At 42.3% G+C, this 18,137-nt stretch overlaps 1 protein-coding gene across 2 annotated transcripts in view; it reads left to right on the top strand.

The window, feature by feature from the left end:
- The window catches only part of PHF21B (PHD finger protein 21B), a 164,897-nt gene that overhangs the window by 86,386 nt on the left and 60,374 nt on the right, over positions 1-18,137 (top strand). The window contains exon 4 of one of the 2 annotated variants that reach the window (XM_062570771.1): positions 10,550-10,864. The exons of the other annotated variant lie outside the window; for it this stretch is intronic. Coding sequence (XP_062426755.1) covers positions 10,550-10,864 — 315 coding nt within the window. The remainder of the gene's footprint in view (positions 1-10,549; positions 10,865-18,137) is intronic. 2 annotated transcript variants of the gene reach the window in all.

Here is an 18,137-nt window from a genome sequence, read left to right as displayed (position 1 = left end):
GATTCAATGCCTAGCTTTGACTGGGTATATGCTCTGAAGATGTCTCCGTGGCCTCAGGTTTACCTTCCTCGCAAAGGAGTACTCTGAGCTCCTCCCTCTGAAAGGGTTTCATCAGGACAAAGGATTTTCTATGGGTGATGCAGGGATGCTCAGGAAGGGACAGGCTGTTGTCCTCCGTGTATTAAGGTGTCAGAAAATAGGAAGCTTTAAAACTCACCCTTCTAATTTACACCTACAAAGGGCCTTCAGAATTGCTCATTGTACATCATAAGTTGTGATAAATTGTTTTATCTTACAATGTAGGAGGAGAATTTCTCAGGGATCTGCCACTTCAACCCTTTTCTGTGCATTGGCTATCAGAGCCCTGAGAGAGCGCGGAGTGAAAGCTTTTGCCCCCGAGTGACTGCTCTCCCATCTTTCAGCTTTGTTGGATGCCTGCCTTCCTCAAAGTCGCAGCATCTCTTTCTAGAGATATAGTTACCAGTTGTGTATTTGTCCTCCCTGGCTCTGGGCTTTGCTGTGTTTTTGGATCCATAGATTGTTTTTCATGTGACTTGCGGAAGGAAAAAACAAGTAATGCACTTTGGGCCCCAACTTCGTGCAGCGTGTGTTGTGTGTTACCTCTGTTAGCTGCTCAATACTTTCCAGCAAAGCCTATTCGCAATGTTGCCTTCATTTTCTCTCCTGTGAATGAAACCTTCTCTTCGGGTTTTGCACTAAACTCTGCAGCACGGTTTCATTCTTGTTCCCAAATATGTTTGTTGCAAAGTGAGGGAGTCACCCAGGTGCATGTACTGCAGCATATCTGCCTTATATCTGGCTACTGGTGCCCCAGGCCAGCTGACAGCCGCTCGTGTGGACACAAATGCCTGGATTTGGATCGAGGCGCCTAAATGTAAGTGCTCAATTTGGGCTCATTTTTTCTGCCCTTTGTTTACTTTCACCAAGGCTGTATTTTGGAGTGTTAGAAAATTGAAAGCTTGCTCGGAGCAGCTTCATGACTAACATGCAAATACGCCTGCCGATGGAAAACAGTAATCACTCTGGAGTAACACAGTAATACTAAAAGCTTCTGCTGTCGGCATGGAATGCGTGCATGTAAAATTCCCGGGGAAATGTCTATATGTGGTCCGGAGAGGAGGCAGGTTTTCCTTTTCCTTTTTTTTTTTTCCTTTGCAACTTATCCAGAATTTCTGTTGGGAATACTTCACAACTAAAGCTCTACCTTCCCTTAGGGTAATGCAACCGTTTAACTTCTTTCTTCTTTATATGTATACTGAGGAACGGATGGTTTGATCCCGTGGGAAGCCTGTAACTGTTCACAGTTACATTTGTTCATTTCAGGAGGATTCTGTGTTATCTGGGAAGAAGAAAAAGAGAAGAGGATTTGGCTTAATTTATTGTCTCATCAGTTCTTTCTGCCTTAACAAAGATGCACATCCCCAAATTTGATTTGAAAAGGCGGTAGAGGAGGGGGAAATCAAAGAAATAATTATCATGTCTGGGGTGGGCAAGGCTGGGGGGAGAAAAGTTGGGGGGGGGAGGAAAATTGAATCAGAAGGCACCATCACTGAAATTGGATTTAGTAAATTACTCTAATTTATTGTTTACTTTTTTTAATTGCATACAGTCACATCTCTTTTTGCACCACTTGATCATAGAAAGTAGCACATTTTTAAGCAAAACACAGGAGGCCCTGAGTTTCATGTCTCAGTCTGGAGGCATACGAGGATGCAAGCTTTAGTGACATTCATACAGAGGAAAAGGAAATAGTGAGGCAGAGCGCAGAAACGAAGGGTAGTGGGATATCCAGGAATGTGATTTGATGGATCCTCTGCTTTATCTAAAAATGAGAAGATGCCCCTCTTAAAATGCAGATGTCTGTACTGCGCCTTGTAGCGGGAGTGATGAGCTGTCCACACAATGCAAACAGTCAACTTGTTCGAGGGCGCTCACAGGGGCTCCATATGCCGAGTTGTGTGCTCGCAGCCTTTAATCATGCTGCCTTTGTTTTTTCAAAACTTAAATTAGAAGTGCATTAGTGTTTATATGGTGTATGCACCATTCTTTTTTTTGTGTGTGTGTGTGTGTTTTCGGGGGGAGTTGATTGGGGGTTGTTTTTTTCTTTTTCAAGATTAACTAAGCAGGCTGAACATAGCACTCCTGAATGCACAAGGCACGCAAATCACGGGAAATGCTGGTGCTGCCAGTGGCAGAAGGATGTAAATCTACAGAGCTGCCGATGGCAGCTTTGGGGCTAGGGAAGGACCCATGTAGCACAGCAGGGAGCCCTTTACACCCCCCTGCAGCCCCTTGAGAGCCAGCCTGTGCGCTCCTCGGAGTATCAGCAGCCAGAGCCAACCCAAGTTCCCTTTTGTTTTCAATTTGGGTTTGGAAGGATGTATGTTCTAAAATAAGGTTATATTCTAAAGGAAAGTTATACACTAGAAAGCGCTTCAGATGTTTGTAGCCCAAGCTGCACTGTCATCGCTATGGGCCTGACCCAAAGCACGCACTCTGGACTCAACCAAAAGGCTGCCTTTAACAGCGGCTGTAGGTCGGGTCTCATCCCCTTATGATGAGTTAGCTAAGCCGTTTTTTTCTTGAGATTAAGAAAATAACAAAATCCATGCGGGAAAATCCTAAACATACCACCCCTTCCTTGAAGATTTTTCTAAGAGAAGTCTCTCCTGCGTGTCTAATACTGCATTTTATATGTGTGCGTACAGAGTGCGTGTGCGAGTGCATGCACGTTGTGCGTAGAGGTAACTCCACTGCAAGTTTTAAGAGCTCAGAGAGCAAAGTGGGCCAATTAATAGGCCGCGGAGACAAAATGCCAGCTTGTAGATGCGTTTCCCCTGCAAAAATCACCTCCCCCCACTATTGGACTGCGCTTTCTTGATCTGATGCAACCCGAACGGGGAGTCAGCTGTGAATCAGGCTCCTTGTTCTCATTTCCTTCATCGCTGACACAGGCTGCGAGAGAGGAAGGAGGAGGGGATTATTTGTGAGGTTATTAAGAAAAAAAAAAATCTAGCTCCCCCTCCTCCCCTCCTTCGAGATGCACCGGCATGTCTAGAATGTTCTGCGATGTAAATTTGGACTTTCCTCATTAAATTGCATCCTCTCCCCCCTCCTCTTGCTCCTTATTAGTTAAAAAGTGCTGTTTGCAAGTTACGGAGCAGATAATTTGGAGCTTTGATGAGTGGATTGCCAGTTAGCAATACAGTTGGAAATGCTCCTTTTTTTTTCTTTTTCTTTTTAAGTCAGCAAGCTGTTTAATGGTTTCAGAAATTAAAGGATAATTACACTTGAGTAAATATGGCCTTTTATAAGGGCTTTATGTATCACTATTATGTATCACTATCTGAAAATTCTGTCTGTGCATAAGCTCTCTAATTCTTCTTTCCTGCCCCATCCTGGAAAGCGGTTGCTCTGAGAGTTTTGGTGACATCAAGCTGACAACAAGCTAGGGGGGGTCTGCATGCAACTTTAATTTTTGCCTATTGTTGCATTTCTGCATGGTGACACTGTAAATGAGCACAAGGGAAAAAAAGAGCGCATCTCTTCTTGTTTGCTTTCTCACAGATAAGGAACTTGGTCTTCTCCAGAGAGTAAGGATGAGAAATGTGAGGGTGAATTTGGTAGGAGAAAAAGTTGAGCTTTGGTACGCTGCAGTATGCTTCTGCCTTATATGAAAATTGCTGATGTGTAAAAGCATTTGGTAATGCTTCAAAACCAGATTTTTAGTAATAACAGTAATGGAAGCTGTTCCCGGGAAGTGGGGCTGGTCGGGAAATCCAGCGCCACTGCACCTTAATACAAAGACTGATTCATTATTTCCTGGCATTTGCTTTCTTTCTCATTAATTTCATACACAGGAGGGGTAATCATTCAGCCATCCTTTCAGCTTAAAAAGAGTAAAAGATTAAAAAAAACCCCAGAAACCCAGTGTAATTAGTGTGAGAGGGGATTTGGGGGGGGGGGATGTTTCTGGGGAGGGGGTCCCCCTTTTCTATTCCAGGCAGTATTTGTCATTCTGTAGCAGGAATGACTAATTTATTGTCTTGACTCTCCAATCTGGATTCATCGAGGGTGGCTTTCATTCCCTCCCCCGCCACCAAAAAAACTCTTCTGATGTGCTGGATATTTGTCTGGGAGGGGGGAAGGGGGAAGGTTATATGTTTCTGACCTGCTTTGCTGCTTTTCAACTGAAAGTAAATTAATGCACATGCTGGATTCCCCTCTGCTGTGCTGATTGGATCCTTGTGCCGATTAAATATTTCACACTGATAGAGGGATGCTGAAAGCACTCAGCTGGTAATGTGGTATGTACATCAGTGGTACACTAACTGACTTTCAGGCTGAAGTCAAACAAAACCCCCAGTTTGCTGCAGTTTTGATTAGAATGAGTTTCACTTTGAATTTAAATCCTGGAGCCTGCTGCAGCGATGGCTAATTAACAGAGATCTGATAGAGAAAAATGAATGTGTTCTTACTTCTAATGACAGGCAGGCAGTGAGTTGTCAAAAAAAAAGAGAAAAGGAAAGAAAAAGGAGAAGAAACTAATAGGCAAAAGAAGATTAAAAAAAAGATACTGTGATTGTACTTCAGCACACATAAACCTACCTACATGCCTATGTTTTACACACAGCCCTGCTTGACTAAAATCCAGTCCCTACAAAAGTGCTGCCCGTTCTTTTGTGCCTCTTAGCATTTCTGCTGGGATGTTTGTATTTATTCTCAGATTTTCTTCTGTTTCTTTTACTTTTTTAAACTCGTGTCCCCTGATTTAACACACCAGTTCCAAACAGCAGCAAAATCCCTGCTTCCTTGCCTATTGATAGTGCTTTATTGCTTCTTTGGGAGGAGCGAAGCAATGGAGTGGGTGCTCCCCTGGCCATGGCCTCTCCGAGGTCCCAGCACCCCAGGAGTTGGGGGAGAAGCAGGGGGCCTGTGCTGCTGCTGCCAAAAGTGATCATGACCTTCTGGCACATGGTTTGGAGGGAGCTCGGCAGGAGGAGCCAGGCGTCCTAAAAATACTCCTCCTTCTCTGCTTCCTTCCCTGCTGGCTGCTCTGCTTCAACACCACCATAGCAATATGGGATGTTTTGGGAATGGAACATTAAACTTTTCTGTGCAAGTGTCTCAGTCCTCAGTTGCATGAAAATATATTTAACGTCTGCTCTTCTCTTCGGACACAGGCGCCATGATGCCCAGGGGTTATCTGCAAAGGAAAAGCTTTTTAGTGGGACTCTGCTGATGAAACACTGGCCACAGAGCCCTTCTCCTCCATAAATCTCCACTGGACTCCTCTTGGTACCTATGTAGGTGTACATACATATGCCCAGCATAAGCTCCCCTGACTTCTGTTTCAGCACATGAAGCAATGCAGGTGTGTAGTGAATCAAGGCCCACATAAGGCAGGATCACTCACCACTGCTGTGTATGAAAGTAGCAACTTGGAAATACTTGATAAATACATGTAAATTCAAAGGACTGTACTGAAAGCCGGAAATTCTCCAAGTGCTATGGCTAGGGGCTGCTCCGCAATGCATTTGTGTGTTGCCACGGTTAGAATATTAAATATGCTATTGTTCAAGCGAGTTTTATTGCAACAATTGAGTAAATTAACAGAGGTCAAGGCCCTTATTGCTGGAGGAGTCTGTTCAGCTGTTCTGCATGCAGGGCCTTAGATAGGCGACAAATGTTAAATTATTAATTGACAAGACATCATTTTGGTTTGCAAGTTGATTCTGAAAGCTAAATAAACTCTTATGATTATGCCAAATGTTTTCGCTTAGCTGTGGGGCTGCTAAGTTGAAGATATGATACTGCTGTGAAAACAATTGCAGTTTTTCATCGCAAAACTGCTTTGTCAGGAGAGTATCATTCTAGAAGGATTAATGGACTGAAGTCTCTATCTACAGCGTGTAGGTGTTAAAATATATATGTGATGGACAGTGAATTTTAGGTCCTTTTTAAAAAGATCTCATATTTTACTAGGCAAACATGAAGGTTTGTTGAAAGGCATGCATCTATTTTAAATTACTGCCACCGGGAAGAGTAACCAGCAGCAGCATATTCCCCTATTGGAGAATAGGACCATATTCTTATTTGAGATGCATGTGCCAAATAAGGCTAACATCAGATTCGTAAGGATTTGAAGAAGCGATGTGAACTGCAGCAGGGTAAAAATGAAGAAACTGAAATGCTAAGCTAAAAAAACGAAAGTGTGGGTACTGTCCATGTGGAGTCTGCGGCGTGTGCACACATGGACGTGTGTATGTGTATCTCTCAGTGTCTGTACTGTAATAGCACAGCACTCTTCAGATCTATTTCTTCCTTTGCTCTTTCCATTTCTTTATTCACTAAAAAGAATGATCCATGTTACATGATGGGAGAAGTATCATTTGAATAACTGCTGGTAGCAAGGCTAAAACTGTTGCATGGTTGTCATCTCACCTACAAACCTTTACAACGCAGACCTCTATAGGAAGGAGGGATGTAAGGGGAGGGCTTATAAATAAAAATAAAGGCCAGAGTTGTTTTGATACATATGGAAAAAAATATTAGCTGTGCTTTGAATACTTGAGGCTGTGCCATGTCCAGGATGCAAAATCATAAACCAGCAGCAGCTTTCCAGCACATTGTAGTGTGTTTGCATGTGACTGGCATACATATTTCAAACTCCAGTTTGCCTGTGGCATCCTGCAGTGAAAATGAAAGTTGTGTTGCTATTGAAAAGGCGCTGCTTCAAAATTGGTGTATTGTAAGGACTGTTATGCTGTGGAAGAGAAGCAGCGACCTGCTTTCCAGCATTTAGAGCCAGTATTTTTTTCTTTTTTTGGCTCTTCCATTGTATCAGCACGTTTTCAACTGCAGTGTCCAAAGCATGCTTAGGTTCTTGTTATTCGTCATTCCAAAAGTGTCAGAGAATATGCTATGCTGATTCTCAAAATGCAGATTTTTAGCTCTCTTCAAAAAAAACAAGACTATTCTTTTAATTAATCTGGCAGAATTAGAATGCAGCAGATGTAGGTTTTGTTGAGGGTTTTTTTTTGAATCTCTCATATCATAATCTTTGTTTTTGCCAACACTCTTCTATCAAAGTCTTCATGGGTGTGTAAAATAAAAAAGGTCATTACAAAGCAAAACTGAGTAATATCTTTTCCCCTTCAAACATAATCTGATTAAGGGGGACCTTATGGAGTTATAATAGGTACATTTTCACAACATGATTAAATGAGACACAAAAGAGAAACTCTAACTGCTTTTCTCTATACAAATAGACAAATTTTCTGCAACCGTCTTTTGGAAGCTAATATCGAAGACCTTAGCCTTCATATATGCTTCCACATTTTGTTTCCAAAATTTGCGGTTATTTAAATAAACTTAGGATAGTGGTGTTCTCTGTGGAGTGCTCTGGCTGATTTGTCCTTTCGAAGACTGTCATGGGGGAGTATTCTCTCTTGTACTTAAAGAAACCCCAAACCTAGATTAAAATAAAAGTTTTCCACTAGGAGCTGAACAGTTGACTTTAAAAGCATTTAACATTTACCTCAAGTTAGACTTTGAAACAAGCAGTAACCTTTATTTCCTGTTAGCTTTTTTTGTTGCATATATGTGAATAGACATTTTGGCCAGCTTATCAGGAAAATACCACAACATGACATACAGACATGCAGTAATTGACTGCTAATGGTATGGTAGGGAGAACAGCGAAGAGTAGATGGATATTAGTTTGAGTAGCAAGAAAAAAGTGTTTTTATGTTTGCAGAATTTCTGCTTTTGTACTTCTCAGTGTGTTTCCTTCCTTTAGAGCAAGATGAAAAAAAATTACTAGCTATTAATTTGGGCCACAAAAGTAATAATCTACTCTGTATTTACTTGCCTTTTCCACTGAGCTACCAAGTATTGTACATCTTTTCGGATCATGGCATTCCGTTTGCTTGGATGATTTTTGTTGTTGTTACTGAACTGACCAACGAAAAGTAAAGCTGTATTAACACCATTAGAATATTACCTCTTAGAAATTTTATTTGCTTTAAATGAAAGTATGAAATAAGTATAGAAACACAGAATGTTTCTGTGAGAAGTTTTGCATTTAGTAATCTAAATATTTGCATTCTGAGGACAAAGATTAACATGTACTTTTGCAATACGAAAATGAAGGAAATAATAGGTATTAGGGATAAAGGCTTCCACAGAACAGAAATCCCAGTGGTCATGTCAGCAACAAGACTCCTACTGTTTTCAGCAGAACTAAGACTTCACTCCTGAACTAACTCCATTTACTTCCTGGGAATGGATTTATATCATTGTAACAAAGCATAGCTTTTTCCTATGGTCTGTGAGCTTTTAATCTGTTTCAGGTGACAAACTGAAAGAAAAATATAACTCCAGAGTTGAAATCTTAATCTGAAAACTCGTATTACTGTACAGATTAATGAGGCACTGTGCAAGGAGGTTCTCAGTAGAGTTTTGAAGATGTAATGTTCAGCTCTCATACATGCAGGAGTTTTGCATTTGCAGTTATGTGCTAGTACACTGAAGCAGTACAAGGAATACCAATGGAAGAACAGTACCAAAACACAATAGCCACATAGAAGTATTATGGTATTTTATCATATGCAACTTTTTCCACATACATACAATGCACCTGAGCTTTTTGGCTTTCATTTGAGTACTTCTAAGTTAACAGATGGGCATATTTCTGTACTCAAAATTCTCCTTTCCCCTTCAAGATATATATGATACACGAACAGGTTATCTTAAGGAAAATATTGCATGTACTTCCTTAAGATGGCCAGTTAGATAACAGAGAATAAAATATGAAGAAAAAAATGAACAAAGCTTGAAATAATTTATATGAAGTCATGATTGTTAAGGTAACGGTAACACAAAAAATAATGCTTTTTATATTAAAATACAAAACATATCTCTACTACAATGCTTGCTTATAAATTCAGATAAGCACAAAAACTACAGTCCTTGGAGCAAATATATTTGACAATGAAGATTTTTCAGCCTTAAAAGTGTGTAGCAGGGGTTAAAGGTAAGAAGCTATTTCCTTAAGAGACAGATTAATTAGTTATGTACTATAAAGCTACTACTTTATTCCCAGAAGTAAGGTTTTTAACCTTGATTCTGGAAAGAACTAAGCACATTTATGACTTCACACACACTTTATTTGAACAACTGAAATTGCAAACAAAACTCTTAGCGACTTCATAGTAGAGCAGCAGACCTATAAATGTGGTTAAGTTTCCTAAAAGGCTCATTAGAAGTAGTTTCACTGAAACTGATAGGACCATTCACAGGGAAGAAAATTAAAGGCAGGCACAAGTCTTTGCAGGATTAAGCACCTTTGAGATTAACTCTTGTAAGAATAAGATACTTAAAAGTATCAAAAGAGGATTGACCAATCATACTTTTCCAAATATATTTGACCTGCCAACAGCATTAGTATGAACAGTTTCTGAGAAGTTATTTTTTTTAAATATAAGTTTATAATTTTTTTTTTCTTTCCAAAAGTTAATATTTTACACAGATTTGAGTATTTACCATATGGCAACTGTACAGTGTCTGTACAAATCTTGACTACAAGGCTTGTAACAGATGCTGTAAATAAATGGTAATAAATGTAATCATATTCCAAATGACAAAACAGCCACTCTGCAGTAATTGAAAAGTATATCTGTCAAGGAAAATAACGATAACTGTAAGTTATTAATGGGTGCTATGAAGAAAACTTAGCTTGAAGAAGCCACTCGAAAAAATAGTGGAAGTTTGTGGGGGGAAATTTAATAAAGATCAAGGGAAAAGAAAAAATGAATCAAAAGTACATCAAGGTGAGAAACTACAAGAACTAATCGCGTGTTCAGCAAGAGGCTAGCAAGTCTAACGGAGTTCAGTCCGATGGCAGAAAGGCAAAGTTGAAAAATAACATCCTTTTAAGTCTAAAAATATTTTTATTATTATTATTGTTACTAATTAGTGCTGCTAGAATATCTAGACCTATACCAGGATCATTAGTTCTAGCCATAAACATATACCCAAGGAAAAAAAAAAAAAAAAAAAAAAAAAAGGACCGGAAACCCACAACCCTATGTCAAACGCTCAAGGTGGAGTGAAGCCCTTCCTCCCTGCCCATTCTTTAAGGGGGGGAGGAGAGAAAAAAAAGTAAAAAGATGCAAGTCCAGGTTAGCCGCCGAGGAGACTGACAGGAAAGCACCAGCATGGCGGAGCGGGGCGCCGCCCGCGCCCGGCCGTTAGTGGCCGTTGGCGGCGCCGCCACCGCACGCCCTACGGGGCAGCGCGGTCCCCGCCGCCTTGCTCCGCGGTCTGTCGCCCCACGGCGAGGGGCGCAGCGGCTCCGGCGGTGCCGCGGGCCGCCGCTGGCTCGGCGGGGGAGCCGGGCCCCCGCGGCGGGGTGCTCTCCTCAGCGGGGGCGCGAAGGGTCGGGGGGCCGCGCGGCCGCTGCCGCCTCCTGCAACCCGACGGGTGATGATGGCGCTTCTCTCTCTCTCCTTCTCTCCCCTGGCAGAAGCTGGCGGTGCGGAGCTGCCCCGCGGCCGTGCTGGTGGGCAGCGGGGCCAGCGGCAGCGCCAAGCCCGGCGGCGTCCCGGCTCTCCTCAAGGCATCCGGCGGCGGGAGCCCCAGCGGCGGCCCGAGCCAGAGCCTGGCCATCTCCGTCCTGCCGGCCAAGGCTCCCATCGCGATGGTGACGGCGCACCTCAACGGCGGGCTGGGCTGCAGCGCCGCGGGCGTGGAGCCCCCGCAGAGCGCCCCCATCAACCTGCAGACCACCGCCAAGCTGGTGAACGCCCGCCGAGCGCCCGAGCTCGGCTCCAACGCCCAGGTACCGGCGGGCGCCCCCGCCGCCGCGGGCTGGGGGCGGGAGCAGGGGCGGGGCCGCCGCCGGGCCGGGAAGGGGGAGTGCCGAGCGCGGCGGGAAAGGGGCGCGCGGGTGCGTGTGAGGGGCGTGTGTGCGGTGGCGGCTCTGAGCAGGTTGTGGGGCCGCAGCCTTGGAGAAGCAGGGAGGGGGGGGTTCCAGTTAGTGTCAGGGCCACCCTCAGGTTGAGGATGTGGGATTTGTCCACAGGCTCAACCCCTCACCCCACCCCCAGGAGTATTGGGATGGGGTCCCCGCTGGAGGTATGGAGACTTGCCCTCTCTCCTGTGTAGGGACTTCCTCCCCCTACGGTTATGGGGGCTTCCCCACTCCCAGGAGTGTGGGGAGTTGTCCCCCTCTCCTCCTGCCCCGGAAGCATGGGGCACTGCTGGAGTCTGGCAGGCACTGGGGGAGAGGTCGGTCCCCTCGCCTCTGAGACCCACCATGGACTGGCATGTGGGCCCTGCTAGAGGAGGGCTGAGCGGAGGAGATGGTCCACCTGCTTGGGAATTTAATACTTCTGTTGCTCGCCTCCATTCTATGGTTCTATGATTTGCTCACCCTCTGGGGCCACCTTTCTGGTTAAGAGTCAGTTCCTAATAAAGCGGTTTAAAGAAGTGTTGCTGTATTGTGGTTCAGACACTGTCTGCAGGGGTGGAGAGTCTCCTTGTGGTGCCATAATTTCAGGTATCCTGCTAGTGGTTCAGACCTTCCCTCACTTAGGCAGGGGGGGAACTGCAAGCTCTACAGGAGCTGGCAGCCTACCAAACTATTTCTTCCAGTTACACTGATTGAGAGGTTTTTTTTAATGCTTGTATTCATAGTAATCTAAACATGAAATAGAATGACTGAATTAATGAAAAGAAGGAGTACAAAAAGGAAAGGAGTGCTCTGTCCTGGACACAATTTTGTGTGGTCAATTAACAGCAACAGAAGAGTTTTTACTCTAGTTGGAGCATGTGTTAGGAGAGTGAAATGATCCTGATGAATCTCAAGTTCAAAGAAAGTCACAAAGCCTTTTCCTAAAACTTAGGACATACAGATTTAAACTATTATTGCTAAAACTTGAAAAGTAGATTTTTTTGTCTACAAGAAACCTTATGTCTTTCTGCACATAGAGGCTGTTTTTTTTTTTTTTTTTTTTTTTTTTTTTTTTTTTTTTGTATCCTAAGTCTTCTTCACAAGCTCAGGAATTTGATTTCTAATACTCAGGACAGAAGAACAAAATGTGTTCTTCTAGGGCTATAGACAACGTAACTGGAGACATTTGTAAATCAAGGTTATACTGGAATATAGGAGGCTTTTTCATACCCATAAAGTTTCCTCTTAAACTCTAGAGAGAGCATGTCCGCCACCCATTAAATCAACTAACAAATGGGAAAGCACATGCAACCACCTCAGGAACTAAATTGTGCTGTCACTTTTTCTGGAGAAATGTCATCGCCTTTAGTTGTTTCAATACAGTAATTGTGCAGGGAATTTGATTTTGAATTTCTGTTCTGTACTCATGCTGAGTGATTTTTTTCTTTATTTAAGGTGTTGTTTGTGCTTTATTGAAAAGATACTTGAAGTAGGTATTTCCAGTAGATATTTCTTAGAATCCTGGGAAGTAATCATAGCAATGATAATCATATAAATGATAGAAGTTTCTATATTTCAGTGGTCTGTCATTTTGTGAAGGACTATTTTTACTATCACTGTCAGAAGCCATAGGAAGAAAGAATTCAAAAATAACGAAAGAAGCTTGAAACAACGTTTAATGTATTTAGCCCGAATTGTGTCATTGGCTGTGATCTCTGTAAGAGTTGTTAAAAGAAACAATTTCTAATCTGGCAAGCTATAGGACTGTTGAATTAGCATTAATGCTTCCGGTGTATCTTTTTCAGAAGGCCAAACAAGTCCCACCTCTACCTTCCATGTCACCGATCCTGTTACATTTAGCAGTACAGTGTACCTTGTAGGAACAGAATCATGATGCTAGATTGTGTATTTCTATGTTGTGTGCTCTCAAATTTGAAAGAGTATTTTCCTTGGCATTGCAATTTCTTTCATGAAGAACAATTTCATTTTAAGCTGCGCTTGCCGTTAGTGGAATAGCATGTGAATATTGTGCTGCCTTTGAGTTTGGCATTCATTTTATTGGAGGAAGCAGTACAGTGTTTTTCTTTAGAAATGTCTTCACCTTACCATGTTTTTTACAACTATGGTTTCATGATTTAGTATCACTGATTTTGTTAGTAATTCATACAAGAAAAAGCTGTGCAATGGCAAGTTTCTGAAACAGAACTAAGTGGTTTTCTCTTTTTGAAAGCGAGTCAGCAGGCATGGATGAAAACAATTAGAAGTATTGAATTGTAAATGTATAAGAATGCAAGCTGACCTTTGGCCCTACGCTGTCAGGAAGCTTAGTGCTGGATTGTAAATTAATTATCATTCCTCTACCCAAATTAAATGTGTTTTGCAAGGTTTCTTTTTTCTGGTCCAGCGAGAAAAAATCTGTTCTTACTTCAAGCTCAGTATTCTTGACTGTTCCCAGTGTGGTGATTACAAATCAATACCAGTAACACCTTAGCTACCAGCACTGTAATGTCAGTGGGAAACTTCATTGTTGACACTTATTAATAAGCATTTACTTTCTCCTCTTTTCTTTTTTTCTGTGGCATTGTTATGGCTCAGAAAGTTTTTTTTTTTTTCTGTTGGAATGTATGAAGTTTGTGAGATGGTGGATAATGACAGCCTCCTGCAAACTGGGTTAAGGTGGCAAGCTGATAGTAGTAAATGAGATTACTGGTGTAGTGTATCCTTCTTCTCTGCATCTGCGAAGTGAGGGAAAGGGCAAGAACATGAAATGCAATGTTATGAGTTTCTGAACAGTGGTGTCTGCTTGAGAGCATTTAAGGGGATCAGGCTGTATATGCGATCATCTCAAGGGGTATCTAACAGGAAGGATGAAATGCTAAATGAAACTCAGCCGAAAAAAAATATCGAATAGTATCATCTAACACAACTTTTAAATACAGATAGGATTAAATGCAAGTTTGTTATAGAATTTTCATTTGGGCAGCTGTGTGTCAGCACTTTCATTTTAGGCTGTTGTTTACGCAGCAGATTTTTAAAGTGATTTTGAAACGTTGACTGTAATGGAAGCAATATCTGCTTTGAAAAGAGTATCTAAATAAATATGTGCATAACAAACATTGGAGGATTGATCAGATATTTATCACACCTCTTACTAGAAGGAAGAAACATTGTGATGTTGGTGATGATCGGAATCTGTAAGCATCAGAAATTGTAAGCTCCAGAAACTAGCACTATATCTACATTTTGGCAGCTTTTCAGTGTCAATCCAGTGTATGAAGACATGACTGACAGAGCTAAGCTGATGAAATGCAGGGGCAATGATATCAGGAGAACAGCTCTTTCTCAAGCTTAGAGCTTCATTTGGATGCTCTGGAGCAAGATATGTTGGCAAAAACAGAATTTTGCTGACTTTGGCTGAATTTTGCTGGCATATGCTGTATGTACACTAGGAGTGCTTTGCCTTCAGAGAATAGCTGTTGTTCTATACAGAGAATATCCCATGTCTATTGGATAGATGTAGGATAACAGCATACCTGTTCTCCTACTATAAAGAGATTTTAATATGAAACTCTCAAATTATATTTTGATTGAAATTGTATTTATATGGTGTTTGCTATTTCCTATTCTAGCCACCATTTCCTGACTGCACGCAGGATCTGAGGTTGCTTTGCTGAAGGACAAAGTCCCATCTGCTCTGCTGGAACAATGTACTGAGTAAAGAAAATGCCCTCTGCTACCTCCTCATTCTCTTCTAAACAGGAAAACTGATGGCCAGCAGGCATCACAGAACCTAGTTTGGGAAAAGCAGAAATCCTTTTGGCTGCTTGAAAGGCAACTGGATCAGCCAGCTATTGGGGGAACAAGCAAGGGAGGGGGGAGGAATACAACTGTCATATCACTCGACTGCTTTTCAGGAGCTGTAATAAGAGGAAAGCAAAAAGTACTGGAGGGGCATATCTGCACTGGGCTGTGAAGCACTGTGGAAGGAGTAGACAAAGTAGCTCCACAGAAACATGGCACAGAGTGGCTCTACAGAGTTATTTCATGTCCTAGAAGCAGTATGCTGGGTACTGCTTGAGGTGGCTTTTGCTTCTCAGGCAGCTGCGCTGCTGGTTGCACAGTGAAGTTGTTTGCAGCTAGCATTTCTGTCTCTACACAGCACAGCACTGCTGGCTTTAAACTTTGCCATGACCCTGGCGTCAAGCTGTTGCCGGAATTGGCTCTTGCTTAATCAACTTAAACAGTGTTCTCTGTATTTACCTGTCATTTGCTGTATGTGCACTATTCATCCAGTATAGGTCCTAAAGGCTCATGAAGTAAGAGGCAGATACTGGGTACATTTGGATACTGCTGTAATAAAGAACTGGCTCTTATCTGTGATCCTGATGTAGGGTTTCCCACTAATTGATCGTAAGGCCCCTATTACTATGTGTGGCTCTTTGAAAGCATTCTAGCGAGATACTGACTCCCTTTTGTCCATCGAGACTCCAAAAGCAGCTTGCTGCTCCTCTCTGGTCTTTCCTTCCCGCACTTGTATTCCCTGAGTCAGATGGAGAAAAGTTTGGCAAGCTTCCCTATGCACATGCTGTTGCATCTCGGGGCTTGTCTATACAGGGAGGTTATTTCAAAGTAAAATATAGTATGAGGATTTATAGTGCTATAAATTCTTAGCAAGATAGTAAACTGTTCTCCACAAACGCTTCATTAACTCCACAACTCAAAGAACTACTTGTATCCTTGTTTAGCTTGAGCAGGCTACATGGGTATCTGTTTTTTTTTTCAGGAAAAAATGGCTTTTGTATGTGTAGGTGGATGCTCATATATACCTCTTGGCTATCTGCTTATTCAATTTACTAGAAAAAACTCCATTTCAAAAGTTTAAGAATATATCTCTGCCTGTTTTGGCCATTTTTCAAAATAATTTATTTGCAGAATGATTTATTACCTTTCTCTTCTCCATTTCACTTATGTGCTCTATTCTGCTCTCTGTAAAAGTGCTTCCTCTGTAATTGGAAAGCCACCTGCATGTATGACTAAGTCTTTTTGCTTTTTATTTATTATTTGTATTGCAGTAGTACTTAGAGTTTTATTTATAGATATATTTATCTGTGGCTATAGCTTTCTTCTATGATCCATGTTATTGTAGTGTCTGAGTACAGGCAATAGTTAATTTATCCTCACAGTATAGAGTTATTGTGACTAGAGTGCTATTATTCCAGAGTTTACCATTGGAAAACTGAGAAACAAATGATCCATTTGTGCTCCCTCACAGGAAACTCCCATGGGCTGTGTTGAGCAGGATCATTGTATTGACATCCACACTACTGGCCTTTTAGGTCATTCTGAGAAAGCCTCAGACATGTCCACACTGCAGTCAGTATTCTTGGGAACACGGATTGTCCTACAAGTCCGTGGACCATGCTCACTTTAGATCTTGCCATAGCTCTTTACCCATCTCCTTTATATGTCCTTCTTGATCTGCTGCTCAATTTTCAGCTTCTGCACTGATCTCAGTGTGCCAGCAGCCAGAATGAAATGCTGACTAGTGAGCTGAGAGAAGGACAAAAGAGAAATCGAGAGGATCCACACAGATCTAGGCAAGGCGAAATATGAAGATAGTGCCTTGTGGCTTTTGATGACTATGGTCATTTTGGTAATCTTTGACATCAGGACCATGAGTCTTGATGGCATCAGAAGCATACTAGGCTGCCTATAATGTAGCAAAAAACAGTTGTGTTTCTGGAATCCATGGCTGCTGATCTTATGACCAATCTGATTTTGTCAGTATCCTCAGATAAGATCATTCCTTTCTCCGAATGTGGGTTGATTAGCAGTGGCTCATGAATTTCCAGATGTTGAGGGGTTCTGCTGAGAGCTTACTTCAGCTTCATTTTCTTTGGCACTGGTGCTAGTTTCTGGGTATCTCATTTAGAGCAACTGGACAATCATTGATGTGTGTGCGGATGACAGTTCTTGCTGACTGTCTTCCAACTCTGCCATTTCTTACAATCTCTTCAAATATGAAAAGGGAGTTGAGTCTCCTGCTGGGGGCCAGATTAGTACTCTAAGCTATATGCTTCTGCCAGCTTATGTGGTGGACTTGGTGTGGTAATTGCATTCTATTATAAATAGCAATACATTAGAGAACTACGCAAAAAGTCTGTGGCAGGAAGATTTTGAACAGGCAAGCTGCAGAGTGAGGTTGAACTGCTGTCCCTGCCATTGTGCCCTGTGGGACACAGGTTCATAGAGCAAAGTTACTGTAGGCAAAGGAAGTGTGATCCAAGTAGACCACGTTAGAGGAACCTATGGAGAACTCTTAACGATTAAAATCCTCTCTGGGGGACACCATTTGAGCTGCTGTGAAGGACAGCAGTGTGGATAGGGATTTGACATGAAGGGATTTGCTGATGTTGCAACAGGATTGTGTAGACCCAGTCAGAGAGATAAAGACCTACATTCTCTGAAATACCACAGAACAGAATCACAAAATGGTTGAGGCTAGAAGGACCTTTAGAGATCATCTATTCCACCCCCTGTGTTCAAGCAGGGTCACCTAGAGCAGATTACCCAGGAACCTGTCCAGACAGTTTTTGAATATCTCCAAAGATGAAGTCTCCACAACCTCTCTGGGCAATCTGTTCTGCTGTTCAGTCACCCTCACAGTAAAACAGTTTTTCCTTAGTGTATATCCTATTGGAACTTTGGTTTGAGGTATCTAGGGCCAAGTGTCTTGCCTGGGGGCATGTAGACACTCTGAAGAGCGCTCAGAGAGGCGCAGAGCCTCATTTAACATGTTGACCTCTTGGTTATCCTTCCTGTTTGTTCTCCATGCATGCTGGAGAGAGTGTCAGCTAAAGAGCATACAATCCAAGCATTCAAAATGAAATTCCTGGGGAAATCAGGATGTAGAGAGATGAAACAACTTCTAGGGTCACACAGCAGGAGAGAGCTCAGATTTATCCACAACGATCATCACAGTCTTATATTTTGTCCAGTAGACCACACTGTCAGAGATTGTCTGCTGTGGCTTTCAGAAGGATGTCAACCGTGACGTGCCTATGTGTAGGACAGAGACATTGAATTGCTTTAATATTGGACCTCAAAGGATATGTAGTAGAAAGATCTAGTACTGACCAAGATTGGCTTCTGATCATTT

This window comes from Rhea pennata, chromosome 1 (genome assembly GCF_028389875.1).
Source record: "Rhea pennata isolate bPtePen1 chromosome 1, bPtePen1.pri, whole genome shotgun sequence".
In the NCBI taxonomy this organism is placed as follows: Eukaryota; Metazoa; Chordata; class Aves; order Rheiformes; family Rheidae; genus Rhea; species Rhea pennata.
Note: the sequence above shows the minus strand (reverse complement) of the source record. Positions and strands in the feature narration are given on the sequence as shown.